The 22,809-nt window shown below is 38.8% G+C and overlaps 2 protein-coding genes across 2 annotated transcripts in view; one reads left to right on the forward strand and one right to left on the reverse strand.

Moving 5' to 3' along the window:
- Window positions 1-20,893, reverse strand: part of phkb (phosphorylase kinase, beta) — a 168,133-nt gene extending 147,240 nt beyond the window's left edge. Inside the window, exons 1-3 of the mRNA XM_034680805.1 lie at window positions 20,797-20,893; window positions 18,370-18,475; window positions 16,862-16,948 (exon numbers count right to left, since the gene is read on the reverse strand). Coding sequence (XP_034536696.1) covers window positions 16,862-16,948; window positions 18,370-18,424 — 142 coding nt within the window. The 5' untranslated portion in view covers window positions 18,425-18,475; window positions 20,797-20,893. The remainder of the gene's footprint in view (window positions 1-16,861; window positions 16,949-18,369; window positions 18,476-20,796) is intronic.
- Window positions 20,894-21,155: 262 nt separating this feature from the next.
- itfg1 (integrin alpha FG-GAP repeat containing 1) overlaps window positions 21,156-22,809 on the forward strand; it is a 221,775-nt gene continuing 220,121 nt past the window's right edge. The window contains exons 1-2 of the mRNA XM_034680660.1: window positions 21,156-21,578; window positions 21,820-21,904. Of these exons, the coding sequence (XP_034536551.1) occupies window positions 21,401-21,578; window positions 21,820-21,904 (263 nt within the window). The 5' untranslated portion in view covers window positions 21,156-21,400. The remainder of the gene's footprint in view (window positions 21,579-21,819; window positions 21,905-22,809) is intronic.

The raw sequence follows: 22,809 nt of genomic DNA on the forward strand, positions 1-22,809 counted from the left end.
TCTGACTCCGTGACAGACCGGATATTGTTGTTACGTAACAAAAACACGGAAGTCTGAAACGGCTCGTTTCACACACATTTACAGAAAGGTGGAGAAATCAAAACAGGGGCAGAATGGATTTTTTTCATTCTCGGGGGGTTTGTAGACATGCCAGGGAAACATATTTCAGGTAAAGAACCATTAAAAAGTCAATTTTGCATGATATGTCACCTTTAATACCCTCAAATGCAAACAAATGTAAGGCCTTTGGGGTCTAAAAGGTGGAGTGGAGGTGTAAAGCTCCACAGCACCCACTAATTCTATTACAAAGAGTAGACAAACTAAGGAAATAGCCTAAATAAACTGTAATCTGAAAAAAAAAAACTCTCCTGAGAGATCAATCCTCTTTAATTATCCTTTTGCCACCCTCCTTCCCTCCACAATACAGCCACAAACATACACACTCTCAACACACTCTTCAAACAAAAAGCAGAGAAAACAACTGAAGATGTTGTCTTCTCTGTTGCACACACCTAACTGAGGGAAAGGATCTCCTTTTATTGAGCAGCCAGGCTGATGAGCTCAAGCTGGGTGCAATGAGTGCAGGTGCTCTCAATGATGGGCTCGCTAGGAACACTGGAGGTCTCAGACTACCTCCATCTGTAACAGGGACGTTGCTCGAAATACTGGGCCCCATGAACAGGTATCACAGTGGACCCTCCAAAACAGACTTGGCATCCCCATCTAAACCGTCATTAAAAATAAACCTGAAAGAATGTTTAAATCTGGTCTGATACCTGTGATATCAGACAAATGTTTAGTTAGTAATGAGTCTGTTGATGTTGCAGATGTTGGGCTTGCCTTGCTCAATGGGGAAGGTGCTAAATATAACTCCAAAGTGAACTGTCACATATTGCATTCGCACAAGAAAAAATTGTGCTCTGTTTTTCTGAATTAAAGGAGATCCAGTATTTTCAGCAATTTTCTGACTGTCTTTTGAGTAACCATGTAGCCAGTTTAAACACATTTCAGAGGCATCATCTTAACTCCATGAAGCATGGCGATCAGAAGATCAGAACGGGCTTAATGTGAAAACATCTGCAAAGTCCTCCGGTGGCTGTGCAAAGTTAACAAACTAACAACAATACCATCTATACTACTTAAAGACGCTATCTTCCAATATCTAAAACCAAAAGCTAAACAAAAATGGATGAATCCGAACAACAGGGGCATGATAGCATTCTTGTGTAGCCATGGTGAGCTACTGGGATTTTACTCTAGCAGTATCTCGTTACTTAAGAAAAACAGAGCTGACTTTATTTTTCTAATGTTAATGCAATAGCTTCCATTCCATAAGGTAATATTTATGAAAACAAATAAGGTCACTTGAAATTGTACCTATAATACAGACGTATTCATGGATATCTATTTAGGGTACATAGCTATGATCCAAGCTAGATTACATGTTTGAGACTGAGGGTACTTGAAGTCTTACCCATGTCAATATACAGTACTTTGTGTCATGAGTTGATCTTTAGTTTTGTTTTTGCCTTGTGTTCCATGCCTTGTTTCCTCCCTGTGTGTGTTCTATTAAGTTATCCTATGTCTTCCTTGTGTTTAGTGATCTATGCCCCGTGTTGTATTCTTTTGTGTATTTTCATGTGTTTCTTAGTCTAGTCTATTGTGTTTCCCGTTTTATTTTGTAGTTCTTGATCCCCGTGTGTCCAGTTTAGTTTTGAGTCTTTTGAGTCTTGTGTGTTTCCCTCCTTTTTTGATTAACTTCATTAGTTTCAACTGTGTCCTGTGTCCACATCTGTGTTAATTACCAGAGGTGGGTAACGCGCTACATTTACTCCGTCACTACTCCGTCACATGTACTTGAGTCGTTTTTTCCAAAAAATGTACTACTACTGAGAGTATTTGTTTAGCAGAGCACTTTTTACTCCTACTCAAATAGTCTACATATGTTTTGAAAAAGATGTACTTTTACCTTGTTACATTGGGCTGTCCAGTCGCTACTTTTACTGGTCCTTTTTCTTCTTTCTTTTTTTTATATTAGCTATAAATGGCCTCAACACTTAATGAACAGAGGAGTAGCTCCACCCCCTCCTCCCCCAACAGCTGAGGAGAAAGGCTGTGTTATAGCTGCGTCGACTTTGGAGGAACATGTTTACTCTGTGCCCAACATCCAGACTCTTTAAACCATAAGTGATGCTACAAAAGCAGTGTCGCCATCAGCTTGGCTGTTATTTACTTCCGCTTTCTGAAACCGGAAATCTGGTGACGCCTAGTCCAACATACTGCAGAACATATCGAACAGAACAGTCATACTACATGCTACCTTCAAACTAATTATGGAGTATGCTGTATGTACTGCATACTATGTTCATAGGTAGTATGTGCCAGGCGGTTTTGAAAACAGCCTCTGTGTATTTAGTTTCTCTGTTTCCCCTGTCCTGAGTTGGATCATGGTAACTCTTCCTTGTTTTCACCCTCTGTCCTTATCCTAGCGTTTCCTTATCCCAGTGTTTCCTTGTGTTTCCAGTGTTTTCTTTGGGAATTAGTTTCACAGACATTACTAGTTTGTTTGTTTATTTTGTTCTTTATTATTAAAACCTTTATCTTTCTGCACATGGGCCCTCTTCAGTTTTTCCCATCATGACACTTTGGCTTAAATGTTCTATTATTATTATTTCTTAAAGGACTCTATTCTTAATAAAAAGGAACATCTGTTTGGTCATTCTGGTCAGTTATTAGCAAAATAGTCTTAGAGACAAAAGTATGGTGATATGGTTGAGATGGTGATTCTGCTAGAAAAAAACATTGAGATATTTCTGCTATTGGCCCCCCCTCTAATTGAACGCCATACTGTATAGAACCACTCACTGTAAAAGTGAAGTACCAACTTCTGTTTGTGTACTTCTCTGAACCACTGTGAAGCCCTACAGTAGCATTTCTCTGTGAAGCAACAGATTGTTTTCAGCTGGGGTGCACATCTGTGACTACAGCCTGACTGAAATGTTAAGAGCTGGTCAAAGTTCCTGCTCAGCATTAGTAAGTGAAACAGGACAAGGGATGAAAGCTCTTAATACTAACAAATTGTAGCTCTGCAATAATATATGCTGAAATATTACATGCTCACCCAGACGGCCTCCAGGACTGCAATTTATCTGTTTCAAACTTCTCACACATACAGTACATACACCTACGCACTCCTTTACTGCAGAGGTCCCCTCACCGAAGACAAATCTGTCTGGTGGGATCACTTCATTTTTCATCAGAACATTACGCCGCTGCAAATGAAGGGGACATCTATTCTGCTGTGTCGTTTGTTACAGAGGAAGAGAGAGACAGGGAGGAAGAGGGTGATGGAGGGAGAGGCAAGGGGAGTCAGAGATGGGGAAAAGAGTGTGTGTTAGAGGAAAAAAGAGGATATATGTACTAGCATCAGAAATCTAGTTTTTCTCAGACTAAGCCCAGACTACAGAAGGTTAAAAATCCAATAGATCCTTCAAGCTGCATGACACACGTGAATTTTACAGATATTCTTCTCTCTAAAGCCAAACATGCTCATGCTACAGAAAACGAAAGTACTGGCATGGACTCACTGAAGTATACCGTTGGGGTTATTGTCTGTGCCAAAGGGGACAACATTCACCCTCAGGTGATTGTCCATAATCTAACACAGATGTATATTTCAAAAAATAGAGAATGAGTACAACCTGCTGTAATGATGATTTGTGTTGACAAAATACTTATCCACACTTGATGAAGCATCTGTTGGTAGAGGTGAGGTTTCCTGATTGTTTTCTGTCAACAGTAGGATGCAAGCTAATTTTAATCTCAGGAATAAGAAGTTGATTGTTGCTTCATATTTGCTTCTGTCTCCTCTTCCTTCTCTCTTTCTCATTGACTTTGTTATCTGGCTTACAAAGTACTGAGAAAATAATCCCCATCTAAAATCCTCAATGTCATTAATATTAAACATTCTAGATATTTCAAGACAGCGACATGAGTTTGTAAGCTGTTTGGGAGGTTAAAGATTGAGTCCGTAAATCCTTTAAGTTACACAAAAAGCTAAACGTTTGTACTGATCCAGCTTTTCAAACAAGATTTTGAACCAGGCATAGAAGAGCCCAGAACTCTGTCTGAACCTGGCCTAAAGTGAAACGGGTCCTTATGTAAGCACTGAAAACAGTGTCTTAAAATTGAGACTAGAGTCAGTGGATCTAGAGCCACCATACACAGACCTATCAAGGAATTTTGCTATGTCGCATTCCTTTTGTCAAGCCACTCCTGAACCAGAGACAACGTCAGAACCTGGGCTGAGGAGAAAAAGATCTTGAGTATTGCTCTGTGGTCCAAAGTCCTCTTTTCAAATAGAAGTCATTTTTGCATTACATTTGGAATTGGACCTGAGTCAACGAAGCCGTTCACTAGGATATTTTAGAGCACGTTATTCTTCCTTCTGCTAACACGCTTTATGGAGATGCTGATTTCATTTTCCAGCAGGTCTTGGCACCTCCCCACAGTGCCAAAACACCTAAACAGATACACAGGCTGATCGCCTCCATGCTGCACTGCATCGATAAAGTAAATCATTCAAAAGACCTTCTTTTGGCCATCTTGATTTAAAGACATTTCTGGTAAACTTGTCACAGCTGCCTAGTGGATTGCAGTGTTTAAGGTGGCTCACTGTTGTCTACTGAAGTGACTGATGTGAAACTTTTCCATTAGAACTCGTGCATTTAGTAGAAGACAGCTTCTGAATAGCTGTCCACTGTATTGATCAATGTACATGAAAGGGTTAATATCTAGCATTTAAATAATTAACTCTTTGTAAACTTCTTTGTTTTTGTATTTTCTGGCACATTACACTCAGCTGCTGGATAAGCATTGAAAATAAACTGTGGTCTCCAGAAAGATTAGAAAGAGGTTACCCAGTATTTCATTTTCCCACAAAGTCTCTATTTCTCATCCACTCTAACTCAAGTCAGCTCCACACTCTATTTATCATCTGTGAAGCTCACAGGCTGAAAAATCAATCTGTAATAGAAGTATTTTACCAAATGTCTCAGAAAAAATGAGTCGAGTTGCACTAATGCACCTCACAGTGAAGAAGTAGAGGTCTGAAGAGTTCATCTCGTAACAACAGTGCTGAGAAAGTCATCATCAGGCGCAGAACATAAAAGACAAGAGTGCCGAGTGTTGCTCCGTCTCAGACCGAAAGTTTCTCTGGATGCAAATCAACTGTTGTTGGGAGTTTTGTGCTGAGCTATCCATCAAGCTAATGTCCCACTAAATCAGCAGCTAATGTCTTAGACGCACACAGTCTGCTCTTCTACAATGGGCCATTTCCCCGCACCGACAGGGTGGAGAAAATGAGAGGAGATGATGAGAAGGACGAAAATACAGAAAGGATGGATTGAGAAGAAAAAAAATAACAAAAAGATAAGATGGAAGAGAAAGAAGACATCTGTGTAGTCCCTCAGGAGATGAAACAAGGACAAAGATAAATACATTTATTGTTCATGCCAGTCTGAATGACTCCCCTGTCTAAACCTGATAATGCTTTCACAACGTTTCCAGGAAAGATACTTCCGTGATACGAGCTACTATTGAAAGAGAAAGACAAGCAGTGAGGATAAGGACACATTGTTTCAAAACACTTAAATACTGACAAATAACAAAGACAGCTAACAAAGTAATGTGTCAATTTTTTAAAGAGTAACATGCTGATTTCCTTTCTTTCTGAAAGTGGAATGAGATAAAAAAAGATCGGTACAACTCTCAAACAGAGCGTGTCAGGAAGTAAAGAAGTAAGTAACAGAAGTAAGAATGTCAGGACTAACTGTTACAGAATAAACTTCCCTTTAACAACAAATCATAGCGTCAACAATTAATATAAAATAATTAACAAGAATATGTTTGAATTAATGAGTTTTTCAGATGATTTTATCACTCGGAGAAATCTGTGTGAGCATGTTCTTCTTTTAATCATTATCTGAAGCTAAGCTAAACTAGCTGCTTGACTCCAGCTTCTTTAGCTAAGCTCATTTATCAAAGTGGAGAACATCTTTAAGGTCTATGTCATTTTTATGCACATTAGTACACAAAACACAGAGCTTTAATGTGCTAAATTATTGAACTTTTTATTGTTTTTCATTCACATCATGTTTTTTTTTCTATAATCCACCAGTGTGAATCTCAAAATAAAAGTAACACTGTAAGTCTGTTTAAAACTTCTGCATTGGATCTGCTCTGAAGCATATGCCATATGTTGGAATAGCCCCATACCTACACAGAAGCCTACATGCATGATCTATATGCTTTTACACTGTATAAAAAACTGGACGTAGTATCCGTGACGTTGCCCTTTTGTTCCTGACTGTGTTTTAAGCTAATCGTCAGTGGGTGCCATATTGGAAACGCTCAACAAAACCAAAACTTCGTCTGGGCTAGTGTGAGGTAAAGAGCTGGGTTTATTATTACTGCAAAGATCGTCTTTTTGAATGGGGGTGCTTGTGGTTTCCAGATGCTTGATGAATTGCAGTTTTTAGCATCTTCATATTTTAAGACTGGAGGTTGCCACTTGTTCCCTCCTAAAAAATGTAACTATATGTCAAAACAAATCAAACCAAAAGCCCTGTGATTGGTCTGCTGGGTAGCATCGTATTTTCTGTATTTACAACATTTCTGGTATCCCCGCAGTAGCTTTCCTTCTTTATACTAATTGCAGCAAAAATCAACATTCATCATTTCCAATTCCAACTTGATACGCTTGAGTTCAGCCCCTACAGTTTCCCATGCACAAACAAGTAGATACTGTAGGTAGACATTGTGAAACTGGGGATATGGATGGCATAGAAATCACACTGCCAACTAGCAGATAGGCGGAGTATTGCAGAGCAACACAGACACTCCAACGCATAAGTATGCAGTGCTCAAAAAAACACAGGCCACTACAGCATGTACAGTACCTACAGCCTAGAGTCAATGCAGATGTTCAAATCAGGCTTTATGGGACTTCAGAGGCTCTGCAGAAACACTGGTTAAACTGATGACAGTGATCGCTTTTAGAGGTATTAAGTTACTGAAACATACTGAAACATAACCTACCTACTTTAACTGACCTGAACGTTGCCAGAGATGAGGTGGAGAAGTTTAACAAGTTGAAAATAAAATTGAAAACAAATTGAGAGACAGAGCAGAGTTGCAAAAGTTTAGGGCAAAGTCAATGAAAAACGTCTCGTATTACTTTCTGTTTCTGCAACAAATTCCTAATGACTAAAAGGAAGAAAAAAAAAACATGTTTTCCTCCTTCCTTAATCTGTGTGAGCCAGACGGCAGCGTGATCGTGCCTTCTGCCTTGCAGTATTATCAGGAAGCCAGCTGATTCAATGGAGTGTGGCCACATTGCCACACAAATAAGAAACCATGGAGTTGTGAGGGAATGAGGGAGAGAGGAGAGAAAGAGAGAGATGATAAAGTGATGACAGATGGAGGTAAACATTCCCCTCGTGTTTTTTTTCTAGATAACAGAAAACAAGTCCCCCTATCACAATAGCATCGTGAGCTTAAGACTGCTGAGGGCGGCTCTGCAACAAAAGAGCAAACAAAGAAAAAGGAGGGAAAATAGAACAAGTTTGATTTGTCATTGTCACCCCAAACCTCACCCCCTCCACCCCTGTCCCTCCCCAAGTCTGGAGGAAAGCAGGTATATTGGCAGGCAGGTCTGGGTGCGGGCGATAACAATGTTGGCTTTGTTCCCTCGCTAGAATTGGACAATCGCTTGCAGGCGCCACCCAACACAACAATTAAACAAGCCCAATATTTAACGCTGTGTTCCCAACATAGTGTAATCTGGTGAGGGCTTTTTTCTCTAAATCTGTGGGGTTTCTGCGCCGCTGATGCTGGAGGCTACGCTGCACCCGCTGATAGCAGCAAATCAGCTCCAACTGAGAGCTACACCTGTTGCACGCTGAGCTCTATTTATCCTTTTCTGTGGTTTTTGTAGAACACACACACACACACACACACACACACACACACACACACACACACACACACACACACACACACACACACACACACACACACACACACACACACACACACACACACACACACACAGACTCAAACACACAAGAAGCCTGATGAAGGCCCTGCAATGCAAACACACACATAAACCGCCCCGTTTCCATCAGGGCAGACCACTGGGCCGTGTCACATCCGCCAAAAGTGTGTTGAAGTGAGGAAACATCGAGCCCAGACACACAGGACGCTTAAACAATGCTAAATCCACACCTGAGGAAAAGGCATCAACCCTCTGCTTTGCTGTTTAAACAGTAGGATGAAACAACAAACGCTCAAGTTAACAGATCACTGCTGGCATACTCTGCAGTTTATTAAGTCTTAAGTAAATCCAGCGTCTCAGCTCAATCCTCACCTGCAGCTAGGATTTATCTTGTTTGTCTCAATAAATGTTGTTTTCTTTTTATACCTCTGTTCAGAGTCCTTATGTAATGTACATCAGCTTAAGATTATGTTTTATAGATACTGTCACCTTAATATCATAAACATCAGTCAGCATGAGAGGCTTTCTTGAGATATACAGACGGCTACAAACACTGTTTTGGAAAATAATAAAAAGATATGCAGAGGAAATAAATACAGAGAATGTTCTTCGATAAAGACATCTATTTCTCAGGTTGTGTAGTTTTGTCTCAACAGAACTGAAAAATAAGGAAGTAGAAACACTTCTTTACAAACAGTTACTGTACAAATGTAGAGTGTTCAGGTATCAGAACTTAATCAGTCAATCAATCTTTATTTATATAGCACCAAATCACAACAAACCTTATCTCAAGACGCTTTTACAAACATAAAAGGTCTAGACCACTCTATGATATATTATTAACAAAGAGCCAAAATCAACACAGGGTACGATCCAGTCCCCTATCAAGGCTCAAGTTAGACAGCCATCTGCTTCGACCAAGTTGGGGTTGGAAAGAGGAATAGAGGAGAATAAGAGAGAGAGATGATAGTGATGAGACGAATGGCAGTAGTAGTAGTAATAGCTGTTGCCTCTGGAGTCCAGCACATCTATAGCACGTCTTTTTGTTCCCTTAATTCGTCTTCTACCTCTAACATTTTCAAACAAATATCTTCACATTATACTCTACGCTTTCAAAAAAAGGGAGCTTTCATTTATTTGGGGGAATTATTACTTTTACCTTCAATCAGTTTGCACTTTTCATGTTATTAACACTTATTCTAACCAGCGTTAAGTGGATCAGAAAACAGTGCATAAAAAAGATTCTCTGCTGTATTTATGTTCACACATGTTACACCCATAGAGTTTATAAAACCACGGACAGGACAACAGCTATCCCAATTGAAACCAAAACTTTTAGAGATCCCTATGGTCACTGGCTGAAGTATACACTAGAGTAACTGAGCTTTCCATAACTGTGAGTGTCTGATTCAAATCAACATCAGAGTCTGATCTGCTGTGGACTGTAACAATCTGAGGGCTAACCCACAAAGCAGCATTAAAAACGGGTTAATAAGGACTGAAACTGAAACACAGTCAAAACAGAATAGATTCAGAGCAGCAGCAGATCGCCCAACAGATGACGCTTTGAAGCAAAGTTCATCATAATTAGTTTCAGCTCCTGTGAAAACTTTTGGCTTCGGTTGAAGCAGATGGCTGTCTAACATGAGTCTGGGTCTGATTGATTGATTGATTGATTGATTGATTGACTGACTGACTGACTGACTGACTGACTGACTGACTGACTGACTGACTGACTGACTGACTGACTTGTGTTGATTTTGGCACCCCCTGTCTTTTCTGATTTTGTCCTGGGCATGTATAATAATTATTTCTTTTTTTTCTTTTTTAATAATTATTTCTTGATGAAAACTCTCCTCTTGATGTTTCTTAACAGTAAAATGAATCACTCACTGTGAATCTTAGCCATGGGAAATAACAAAAAAATAATTGACTGTCTGACACCTAACCCCGTTGGCAGCTATTACAGGCTTAAAAAATAATAATGTGGAAATTATGAATCTCCTTGCTGATAGTCTTGTTTGCTCTTGTAGGTCACATAAAGGCATCAATATCAATTTCATTCTGTTTAATAATCAGCTAAAGCATCCTCACAGGAGCTTCCTTCAGAAGACGCTTTTGTCATGCTGTGAATTTCAGAGGCTGTATTATTTCACTCCTAATTCAGTACAGAAGTTGAATCAGTTCTTCTGTTCTTATTGTCTTTTGCCAGTTTCCAAACCTCCTGGTAAGTAAAAAACGTCTGTAGTTTTCCACCTCTGTCTTGTAATGGTGCCTCACACAACATGTTACTCTGCAGGCATTAACTTCCCCTCTGCAGTTCACTTCCACTTGCTCTGTCACTCCTCTGTGAGGGACTTCACTCTGTATAGATTCAGTTAACAACCAATGATGAAGTAGAGCTCTTCTTCAAATTTACTCTCAGTCTGATCACAGTCATTGATGCAGGGAACATTGAGCTTAAGTATTGATACTAGTCGGGCCGTTCAATATGAAACCTTAAGTTTTATTGATGCAGACTCTACTAGGTGAAACATATGATTATCAAACTAACTTCAGCCTGCTGTCTGATCGTAATGCAGAACTGACTTTTTTCCTCTCACATCTGACTGTGACTAAAAGCCATTCACAACTATATGCCTCCACTAAAAAGTGCTGCGGCACCCTTGAGCCTAGTTTTAAGACAGTTTTTGCCACACTCCTGTCAAACTGCAGACAGAAAAATGCCAATTTCAGTCACCTTAGTGCAAGGTCAGTGCATGGAGAGGGACAAGATTTTCGATGCTCTTTGATCCCTTAAATGTCACCAGCAAGCTCCAATCAAGCATGCCATTTGTGATATGTCTCTTTGACAGTGCAGAATACCAAAAAATGCTACAGTAGGTAAGTTTTTATTGGTTGGTAAAGCTGATTAAAGAACACAGCAGAAGGCAAATCTGGACGCAGCTAATCAAAGATGTACGACACATCATTTGTCTGGAAAAGGGAAAGACAGAGAATCATTCTAATGCACAAAGAGCACAGAAATCCTCCCAAGAGCGTGTCAGGATTTGTCTGCTGCACATGCCTGTTACTTCAACAAGAGAGACCCCGAGAAGCCAAACTCGTGTCCTCTGTGGCAGAATCAGCACTGATCCTCGGGGAAAGCATCCTGAGCTGCATTACCAGAATCCAGCAGCCACACACAGCCAGCAGCAACACATGATCCTGCCTGCTGCACAGTAAAGCCGACTACATCTGCCCAGAAGAGGTGCTGTGTTTGGTCTATCCCCTCTGCTGCTCGTCTTGTATTGATTTTACTGAAGAAAATGTGGATCTAGTTTGTCATCATGAGGCAAAAAAATAAAAGATAGACTTGTACACTGCAGCATGAACTGAGCTGCGGGTCGTATGAACCTTATACAGCAACAACTTTGAAATACTGACATAATTGCTGATTTTCATCACTGTATTTATCAGTACTATTTTCTTACAGCCACAATTCTTCTCACCAAATATTGCAAAATGCTAACACAAGGATTAACCAAGCGGCAACCTATGGTGTTGAAAAATGAATCCAAAGCTGAAGTGAAAGAAACTGAAGTTCCTTGAGTGGCCACTTGAGTCAGGCACCAAGGAAATCCTGTCAGAGCCCACATTAAAATGGCATTGTTTCCGTACAACTAAAGATATCTATACACCTAACATCTTTACTTTGATATTAAAGTTATTGTTATGCATGATTTAGCATGATTGAGGGCGTGGTTAACCTGATTAAAAGGTGGGCGCACTGCAGCAGTTTGCCAGACAGCTTTAGGCTGTCCACCTCTTTGCCAGTTTCTTTAGATTATTCTTATATTGAAAATTATTGATATAAAAGTCTATTTACAGGAATCAGATGACGCAATCAACAGCACACTGCCATGGCAACGATTCACAACGAGTTGTTTAACTATAAATAAAAATAGGATGAGACATGGAGCTAAAAAAAACAAAACACATTGGGGTCTCCAAAATCAACACTAATGAAAAATGTAATCACAACGTCTTTATCTTCTGCCAGTCTTGTCACATAAACATTTACGGCGGTAATATTTCTCCTTCTCTTTCGCTTTCTTAATCAATCTTTACTTTTATAGAAAGCTGGTCTTGTTTTAATCCCAATTCAAGGATGCTGTATGTCTGAGCCTTGAGGTGCTTGCCTGTGATTGGTCTTCGTGTGCACTAGGAGCAGCTCTGGTACAAACAGCAGTGAAGTCGCAGCTGCAGATAATTAAATAATCAGCACTGATGTGTATTTATGTCTCCTGCAGCAAGGCCGGAGTCTCCTTTACTAATTACACAGACAAGAATCATCACCTGGATTAGGTTGAGGCAGCAATCCATAAATCACTGCTAGTTTGTGTCCTGCAGGAGTAACTGCAAGGCAGAGTCTAAACAAAGTAGTGTACTAAGTTTTTGTGAATGTGGCCATAACTGTCTGTCATTCATACCTCTATACAGTGAGGAAAGAGAGATTCAGAATATGTAGTATAAACATAGTTTGGAGTCTGTGATATATATAATTTTTTGCTCACATATCCATGTACTGTGTTCCTTCAGTCTAAATACTCAACTGAACTCTTTTTTCTTTTATATATATAGCAAGAAGAATAGAGACAGATAACAACAGCAATGGATAAAATGATACAAGACAGACAAATCTGTGATACCAGAGAAGTACAATAAAATAAAATAATAAAAAAGAAGATGGAATAAGAGAGAAAATAAATAAATAAATAAAAATGATGCTAAAACAATGTTCATAGTGGTAATAATGCAGTTCGGGGCTAAAAGGAAATGACTTCAAGTTAAAAGCCAGGTGAAATAGGTTAGTCTTTAGTTTACTTTTAACAACACCCAGAGAGCTTGCCCTTTTAATGTCCAGAGGCAGACAGTTCTACAGTTTTGGTGCATAAAAACAGAAAGCTCTCTGGCCAGCACTTGTGTGACACATGAGGAACATTTAAAAGAGAAGCATTAGAGGAGCTCAGTGATTGTGGTGGAACATAAAATGACTGGAGATCACTGATGTATTGAGGAGCAAGGCTGTAAAGAGCTTTAAAAAAAGTAAAAGTACTTTAAAATCAATTCCAAAAGAAACGGGTAACCAGTGCAGTGTTTAAAAAAAAAAAGGATTATTTGATCAGTTTTCTTTTTCCTTGTTAAAACTCTAGAAGCAGGGTTTTGAATGAGTTGCAGTTTTTTCAGAGACTTTTTCGGCAAACCGGTAAAAATGGAGTTGCAATAATCAATACGGTTGGTGATAAAAGCATGAATTAAAATGTCAGCGTCTTTTTGAGGTAAAAAAAAAAAGGTCTGACTTTCCCTATATTTTTAAGATGGTAAAATGAAGCCCTAAAGTAAAGGTTTCAGAGGTTTATCTCAGTTTACCTGGTTTGGCTGATTTCACAAATACAGTTTGGGCTGGTCCACAGAGTGAGGCTATAGTCTTTGGACTAAAATTAGAGGAATGCAAGCTGAACTGTAACACAAACTACTGTAAAATCTGGACTACATAGTCACACTGGTACATCGAAGCAGTCCGATTTTTGGGTCTCTGGGATGGGAAAATGTTTTCACTATCCCCCAGCGTTTCCCATAATGTAAAGTAATCCACAACGTATCCACCACCATAAAGTCCACAACAAGTAGTTTCTGTGTAAGTGAGTAGCTCTTTATAGTACCGTCTGCTTTAACCATGTAGTTTGCATCTTTTCAACTGATATGGCAGCTGAATTCAGCCTTATGTACCTTTGATAGTTGTACAGTACTGACCGCCTGCCCACAACCAATTCACCTGAAGTAACATCACCCCACTGTGTTGTTCACTTGTTGTCTTACATTGAAGAGTCTTTCAATCAAACCATCACTCCACACAGTTTTTTTTACTTCATATTATACCACTCTTTTCTTTAAATGCCAGGTTATGACCTATAATATATAAAACAGGAGAAAAGCTGTTCAAAGTGGTGCCGCAAGCCTGGTCTGCCACTTAAAATACACAACGAATGGGTCGAACTTTCAAGTGGAAAGCTGTGTGGCTGATGGGGGGCAGCTGCACTAGTAATTATAATGGTGCATGTCTGTGTCGAAGCTTTGGCTAGATTTTAATACTGTCTTATGGGTAAGTATTGTATGTCTTTGCATATCACATATGTGGGATGCGGCCCAGTTTCAAGATTAAGAAAAGGTATTCAAAGTGCATCTTATACATACATTTTTTAAAGTTCCCAGTCTAAAAAGGAAGACTACACTACAAAGCCTCATTGACATTAACAGACGTGATGAATCTTGCCACATTCAGAGACCTCATCCCAGCTAAGCAGCAGGTAGTTATCTTATTATGTTTTACTATTGCTTAGGTCTTTCTTCTTTTGAACTTCAGTCCTTACAGGAAGCAAACATTTAATGTGCTCACTCTGTCAGTTGTTCACATAGACTGTATAATTAATGGACGTTATATCCGTGACGTCACCAATCTGTTTCTGAAGCTCTGTTTCGAAGCCAATCGTCTGCTTGTGCCATATTGGAAATGTTGAACTCAACCTCACTTCAGTTGAGCTAGTGTGAGGTAAAGAGGCGGGCTTTGAGCCTCCTAGCCAGCAGCTACAGTGTTCCCGCCTGCCAATCAAGTCAGCTGTGTGTCTCATAATGAAAAACTTGTAATCTTAATATCTTCGAAACTGCCGCGTTATGAAAAAATTCACCCCCTGTACAGTCTGTGCCGATCGAGAAGCGGACACTGGGGAAACTGCATTTTTTAACACTTCCACATTGGCCTCAATTCTCGCGGCCGGAGGATGTCGCTTGGTTGCTCCGCTTATTTAAAGCAGCTGTGAGGAATGTTTGGTTTGTGACAATCTTAGTGATACCTGTGGACAAAGCGGTATATCTTGTCTATCTGCTTATCTTGTTCTCTTTATGCATAAGAAGTGTTTTCATACATTCAAATCTCATCCTGCTTCTTTTTAAATGACAAATGTGGTCGGAAATGTCCTATACTCTTTGTGAAATCAATTGAAGTCTGCATGTTTGCAAAAGAAAAAGAACTGCTGGCAGTGGAAACAGGCAAAAACATAATGTATGAAGAAGCCTTTATGGTCACAAAATGTGAGCTCAATATCATCTGCTTCTAAACCAAAGACTCCTAACAGTAGCTTTTAAACAATCAACAATTTGATGACATCATGCAACAGATAAATACAGACGGCTCTATGAAAAAACTCAGTTATCATATGACCAAAACAATAGTCATAAACTACTCTCACTTAATGCCAGTAAAAGTTCCTCATGAATCCATACTCCCCACAAACACTACCAGCTGAGTTCAGTATAGTGCCAAAGCAGCCCGGGAACCTTTGTGTGGAATTAAATCCAGGTCATTGCATGCTGGGTAAACAGATTTGCATCTATAACACCTGGGAACCTCTGAGACTCGCTTTTATCTCACAGGCCGAGAACAATTTCTGTACAAACAACACTTTCTTTCTGCAAGATGTAATCACTGTACCCAAAGGCTGCAATTTGGGGATATTGGATATGACAAACAACTGCAGCCTTGACAGTCGAATGTATTAGGTGTGACTGGGATGTTTAAGGATACAGAATTAACAACTAGCTGATTATTATTACTATTCTGGACGTGCTACTTTTTTTCTCTAGGCTGCATAAACATTACACAGAAGTGACAGAACATCTGATTAAAGGTGCTATAATTGACTTTTTAAAAAGCCTATTCAGACACAATAGGTGGTGGTAACAACTGAATTCCCCCCCGGGGGATCAATAAAGTAATATCTTATCTTACCCTATCTTATCTTATCGTATCTGTATGCAACCTGCCAGTACATATAGATAGGTAGAAGAAGCTGTAACAAACTGACGAGAGAGTAAAAATGATGTCGCCCCTGTGGATATTTATCACATTCATCACAACATGACTGAAACTCACCGAAGATGTGCTGCAAATACTCCAGGAGGAGGATTAAAGTCCTCAAGCTTTAACATAAAAAATCTTTGAAGCAACCTGAAAATACATAATTCCAATGAAGATGTACTGTATGTCCACACCTCAGCAAGAGCTGAGATAAAACTGAGGTGCTGATCTGAGAAATGCAGAAAGTTTATCAGAGACAACCAACAGCTAAAGCAACTAATGACAAAATCGCTATTAACAGCACTTGATGGCCCACCTTTCACCAGCTAATGGCGTATTTGGATCAGTATCCTGAGTCACCGCTGCTTTGTAGACATTTCCCTGCCTGGCTTGTATGATGTGATCTCTACACAAATTCACAGTCTAATCAGCAACTACGTAACCAACATGAGTTTTATCCCGCACTTATGGACTTCTGAAGTTAGTCCAGTGGGTATGTGTAGTTTGATGGATCAGTGGTTGGATGAAGACTTTAACACTGAAAAGACTTTACTTCATGCACAGCAGTGCTCCAGTTTACGGCAGCAAAAAAAAAAGAAAACGGTGATTGAAGAGTCAGAACAGTTCTTTTTCTGGTGTGTCCATAAATGGTTTTCATTTAGAATTGGTAAGTATAGAATATTAATATATATTCACCTTTGCTGACTAAATATTTGCCTTTCTTACCCTCAGGAGTGCATAAACTACACGTTTCAAAATACAAAAATGTAAAAAGAACAATGGTTATCTCCCTGGTATAGGCCACCAGGAGCAGGTAACTATCGCGTATCACTATCAGCTCAAAACATTCATATCCTGCATCCCTAAATATGACTTAAAAGTTGTTAAAAGTGAATAAGTGTCCTTACCTGCATTGTAATAGCGGTCCAGCTTCTCCCACAGTGGCTCATCCTCACGCTGGAGAATGGACAGCTTCAGAGGTTCATAAATGGAACCTGAAGAACAACACATCTGATAAACACCCAGTTTACAGGAAACACTGTTTCAAATGTCAATATTAATTAATATTATTATTTATCCTCAAAAAATCCTTAAAAAGTTCAAACATGTATCTTTATCTCCAGGAACATTATGCCTTACTTACCAAACTGGACTAAGTTAAAAAGGGTCGAGGTTTTTTTGTCATTGTTAGTCTTGTATTTACTGTTTGCTGTTTTCTTCCTTTTTTTCAGACAAAAGTCTCTTTTTATTTATGACAGTATGTGGATGACTAGCTTCAGTTTTTTAATAATAGAATCACATATTCAGCAACATTAGACAATCCAGAGAGAACAGAAAATTACAAAAACACATCAATAAACACATGCCATCAGTAAATTATTTTTCTCACCGCATCACAAAGGACACTGCACACAAAACAATATTTAGGCCCCGGGCTAAAAATTCAAAGAGTAATATGGCAGCCATCAAAATATTTCCTCATACTTTTTCCTCTGAGCTGAGAGAGAGCCAGAGTTTGAGGGAAACCCCTATCTGTAGACTTTTCTCTATTTTCAGACACTTTTCACTTTGCTGAGATTTGCATTTTAATAGGTTCGACCCTGGGTCAATACCACAGGTACTGAAAAATTCACATTCTCGCTGAAATTAGCATAATTTCCATCAGCTTAAAAGTTGCGGGGGACAAAGCCAATCCATCTCTTTATATAGATAACACTTTAAAAGAGCATAGAAGAAGTCCAATATTACATTTCTAATTCTTAACATGGGATCAGACAAATGTGGGCAGCTGTTATTTGGGTGGTTTTAAACAAATGCACGACTAACTACAGTGAGGCAGACCAGCAGCACTGTGAAAGATGATGTTCTTATTGTGCTTTATTAAGACTGTATGTTTATGGCACTTCTGGGATTTAAAAGTATACTGCTGAATAACAGGACTTTTAATCTCATTGTAGCTAAATCCCCATCAGATGCACTCTCATCTTTATGAACTCGTAATGGATTATGGGTAATGTGACACAGGTTTTCCAAGGACTGTGTGAGCTCAAATGTTTCACTGTCCTATATTTTGCTTTCTCGTCATCACAAAACTTTACACTGAGATGTGTTAACCTCGTGATCAGTAGATAATGTATTTCACATGAAATGATATCTCAAAATGTCATTCAACTTCACAGTTTTCGTTTCAAAACAATAAAAAAAATGGAAAAGAATATAAAGCTGATTATGATTTCCATTATTAAACCTGAGATCAAAACTGTTTTTCTGTGATTAAAACACCTTTGTTGAGACCTAAAATAAGTTCCTGGTTCTAGAGAACAAGATGACTTTCCTTGGATATCAACGTGTGTGCCTCCTGCCTGCTGATAGTGGATAACTGCATAATTTTCTGAGATCTGCAGCCACTACTTACCAAGTCTGTTGATTTTCCGATGAGGCCGAGCAACAGCAGCCACTGAACCGGCCATTCTCAAAAGGTGAAATTAAGGCCAATCGTCTCTCTCAGCTAAATCACAAATCTACAGCAGTTCACAGGAAGGAGTTAGTTGCACAGAGTTAGATAAGAGACATGCACGATTGAACAAGGAATTACTGTACACTGAGTGATGATGATCACGAACAACATGCAATAAATTACAATGCATTTGAAGGATGGTAATGAAGTTATCAAACTCTTAAGAGATAAACAGTCATGATGAATTACTACATGACCATAGTGTTATTGTGGTAAGAATTTCAGCGGAATAACTCCAACCCCAAGTTAAGATGAATTATGCCCACTTGATTATTGTGCTACAAAATATTCCCTTCATATCTTTCGGTCCCCTGTTGATTCACTGCTGCTGCTAAATGAAACCTGTTACTGATAATGTAATGTTTGGGAAAGTCAGAATCATTATACCATTTCCTTCCTTTTATTCTCAAGCTACATTTTAACAGTGTCAAAATGATGAAAGCAGTTATTATGAAATTACTATATGTTTTATGGAGGTGTGAAATCTATATTAGGCACACCACAAAGTAATACCAAAGCTCAAAAAGCACATGTAGAACAGCTGAGTATGTTCACTAACACATGGTTTTATGGTACCTCAAGGTAAGTGGGTTTAAGAAGAGCTCATCAATACTTTATTGTTTTGATACCCTAGCCACAATAGACTATTACTGTGATTTTAAAATGTGTGCTTCTTGATATGCTAAGAATTGTTATAACAATGGGAGCCCTAAGTAGACATACGTCCATACCATTAGATTTAATCCAGTCTCATGAAGTAACAAGTCATTATTGGACATTTCTGAAAGATCTAAACATATTTATCATATTATCTTGAGAGAAAAACACAATTTGTACTGTTATAACTGATTATTAACTGATTGATTATCTCAGAATAGCATGATAAATAAGTCAAGATCTTGAGGAAACAGCTGAAATTAAAGTTACTCTGAAAAACTCTACTTGTGTTGACTTTGACGCCTCTCTTTTTTTTAGAAAAAAATCTCACCCTGCTCTCTTTTAATAGTGAATGAATCACTCACTTTAAAAAATGTCTGAGGAATAGGAAAAAGACTCCCTTCAGTGTGCTGTTTATCATGTCATCCGGCACCTTCCCCCTCACAGTGATCACAGGTATTAAAATGATGACAAACAAGTTGTAACCTTGTCATTGATGGTCTTGTTTGCTTCTTGTTGATCTTAAAAATACATCAGTTTTAATCTGTATCATTACCAGTCAAAAACTCCTCCCAGGAGCTTTAACTCATTATCACAATATCATTATCACAATATAATAATATATAATTATATAACAATATAAAAGGAATCATATGTTAACTCGTATAGATGACATTTTTACAGTCTCCAACTCACCTATACTGTAGGTATCTTAAACTACTGAACTTAAGGCCCATGTGAGTAGTGATCTAGTCTTGAAACTGACTGAAAGTCTGCCTATTTGGGGAATATAAAAGCAAACAAGACCTTTAAGGACAAGGCTGACAATTCCTATAATGTGATTGTTAATGTCTGTTGCTGCTGTGAGGGGGTTGGTGTCAGACAGAACAACTGACAAAACACTGAAAGAACAGCCTTTGTTTACTTTTCACACAGCAAATATTTAAAGTGAGTGACTAACAAAGACTGACAGTTGAGAGAAAGCACCTTTTGCCCATGTACAGGACAAGAACTGTAAACAGATGAGAGGTGTCAGCCTCATCAACAGGAAGTTAATCACAGGAACTTCAAATAAAATTGTTGCACAGCCCTGTCAGAAACTGGGGGATTTGACAAGATGTTATATGATTTTATTTTTCAAAAAACTTAATTTGTCTATGCAATATAGCTGTATTTTTTTAGATGACTCAAATACTTGTGTCAATACAATATTACTGCAAAAATGTGCAATATGCTCTATCGTTTTTTTTTTGCATTTAAACTTTTAAGTTTCAACTTTGTAGTGCATGACATCATTAAATATTTTATAACAGGGATCACTTCCACAGGTCCCCCTCACTCACACCCCCTGCGTCCTAAATGCCACACAGGCCCTCCACAGGCCCATGCAGGGCACACTGTACTGCTCACTAAAGGTGGGTTTGTTGTGACAGCAATAGGTGGTGGAGAGACACTCTTAAAATAGCCCCTGAGTGCTGCACATGTACACCTCTGACCTTTCATGCGTGTACCGTCACTGCAGTGGGCACACTAAATGGGCAGTTCAAGTCAAATGTTACCCCGTTTCGTAAGTTTCTACAAAAGACACTCTCTCACAAGCAGCGATACAACGAAAGCAAGTCACGGCGAGTCACACTGTACGATGTCATGCAAACAAATAAGTCAGACCTGATCTTTTAGATCGGGCTTTAAATTCCAGGAGTTTCCAGCCGACATCCGCCAGGCTCGCCATGTTTACAAATGACAAATTGTTAGAAAGTTAAAGAGTTTCCGTTTTTACCTTCCAAAATAAAAATGTAGAAGATAAGACTGTCATTAAAGATGGTAATATTGCATTCGAAGAGACTCCTCAATATAATGTATGATTTTTTTTTATCTCATGAAATGTTGTGTACTGGTCTCATGTTCGCTATTATATATTCACTGTCGTTCATTCAAGCTGATACGCTTTTATTCTGAAAGTCATGTTTGGTTATTTCCGGCTAACTCTCGTTAACTTGAACCAACTGTCAAACGTCAAACAAACCGTGAGCACGACACTGGCGTAAACAAGGAAGCTCTTGCTGAGAACAATTTATCCTTATCCCTTAAAATATCAAAGACCTCATAGTCAAAGAATACAACTATCAGGATCATCTAAACATTTTTTAATTAAAATTCCATCTTATTCTTTTTTTAATTTAAAAGAAACCGCCACTTCACGCTGCCGTAAAACTGTCTGCCGTATTGCAGTTGGTGTTGTTGTGAGCTGAGGAGCACCACTGAAAGAAGGATGTGGACACTTAAACTCAATATTTTGGCATTTTTGTTATTTTATACGGGGCAGTATAATACACATGCCCTTCAGGATGTAACGAAAGACCTTTTCGGTACCGAAAACTACGGGACAGTGGCAGCTTTCGGTGACTTTTACTCGGATAAACAGACAGACATCTTCGTTATCAGAGAGGGTAAGTTCACACTTCATCACTTCGTCATGTCTGTGCACATTCTGCTGTGTTTATTGAAGTTGATAAATGTCAGTAAGATGATTAAAATTCACCGCTTAAGTCACAAAAGGATTTACTCATCCCGTGTGTTACATACGATTCTGGGCTTGTTTCTTTCTTTATGCTTCTCAGAACGCCTGAATCATTGTTGTGATAGTTAAAATGCTTGATTATCATGTATGTTTGCTTCTTACTATTTCAGAGTCTGAAGTGTTGATATTCTACGCGGACTCAAAACCACCTTACTTTAAGCCCAAAATCAACATCACGAAGGACATTTTCCCGAGGTAAATGTCTATCAGTCTTTTCCAGTTTTCCAGTTTAAAGTCACTGTATTCATTCATTACTGGTCGCATGTAAATGTTCTAGTTTCTTTTGCCAGTACTAAAATGACTACGGTGACCTATGCTTTAGGAGTTGTTTTATTTACCCTAAAATCACATGTGAGCAAAGCATGGCTAGGGGAGACTTGGATGGTTGTCACACTTTACACTGCAATTAATTACCCATGAGCAGTATTCCTTTTTGTGATCATTCCTTCATTAGACTAAAGCCTCTGCTTTGCATTGGGTATCACTTGTAACTTCTTTTAACAGTTATTTTGACAAGTTGTAAGCCATCAAAGACACTCTGGTACACCCCAAGATGGGGTTTGATTTCACAGTGAAATTGGGTTTGTTGTCACCATACATCAAACAATAATAATAATGATAATAATCCAATCCAACCCATTCTATTTATGTATGTAGCACATTTTAAAAATAACAAGGTTATCAAAGTGCTGCACAACAAATACAAACAGTAGAAATAAATAATAGTAAAATTTAAAATACAGTAAATTTAAAGATAAACAGACACCAACACAAACTCTCATGCTGTATTAAAAGCCAAGGAGTAAAAATGAGTTTTAAGACGTGATTTAAAAGTATCCAGGATGGGGGCCATTTTGACTTGGGTGGGTAGCTCATTCCACAGTTTAGGAGCTACCACTGAAAAAACTTGGTCACCCAACGTCTTTTGTCGGCTTTTTGGCACGACGAGAAGCATCTGATCAGCGGACCTCAGTGCTCTGGAGGGGGCGTAGATGTGCCAGACCAATTAGTGACTTAAAAACAAACATTAAAATCTTAAAATTAATTCTGAAGTAGGGAGCCAGTGGAGGGAGGTGAGAACAGGGCTGATATGTTCATGC

The sequence above is a fragment of the Notolabrus celidotus genome, chromosome 3 (assembly GCF_009762535.1).
Source record: "Notolabrus celidotus isolate fNotCel1 chromosome 3, fNotCel1.pri, whole genome shotgun sequence".
In the NCBI taxonomy this organism is placed as follows: domain Eukaryota; kingdom Metazoa; phylum Chordata; class Actinopteri; order Labriformes; family Labridae; genus Notolabrus; species Notolabrus celidotus.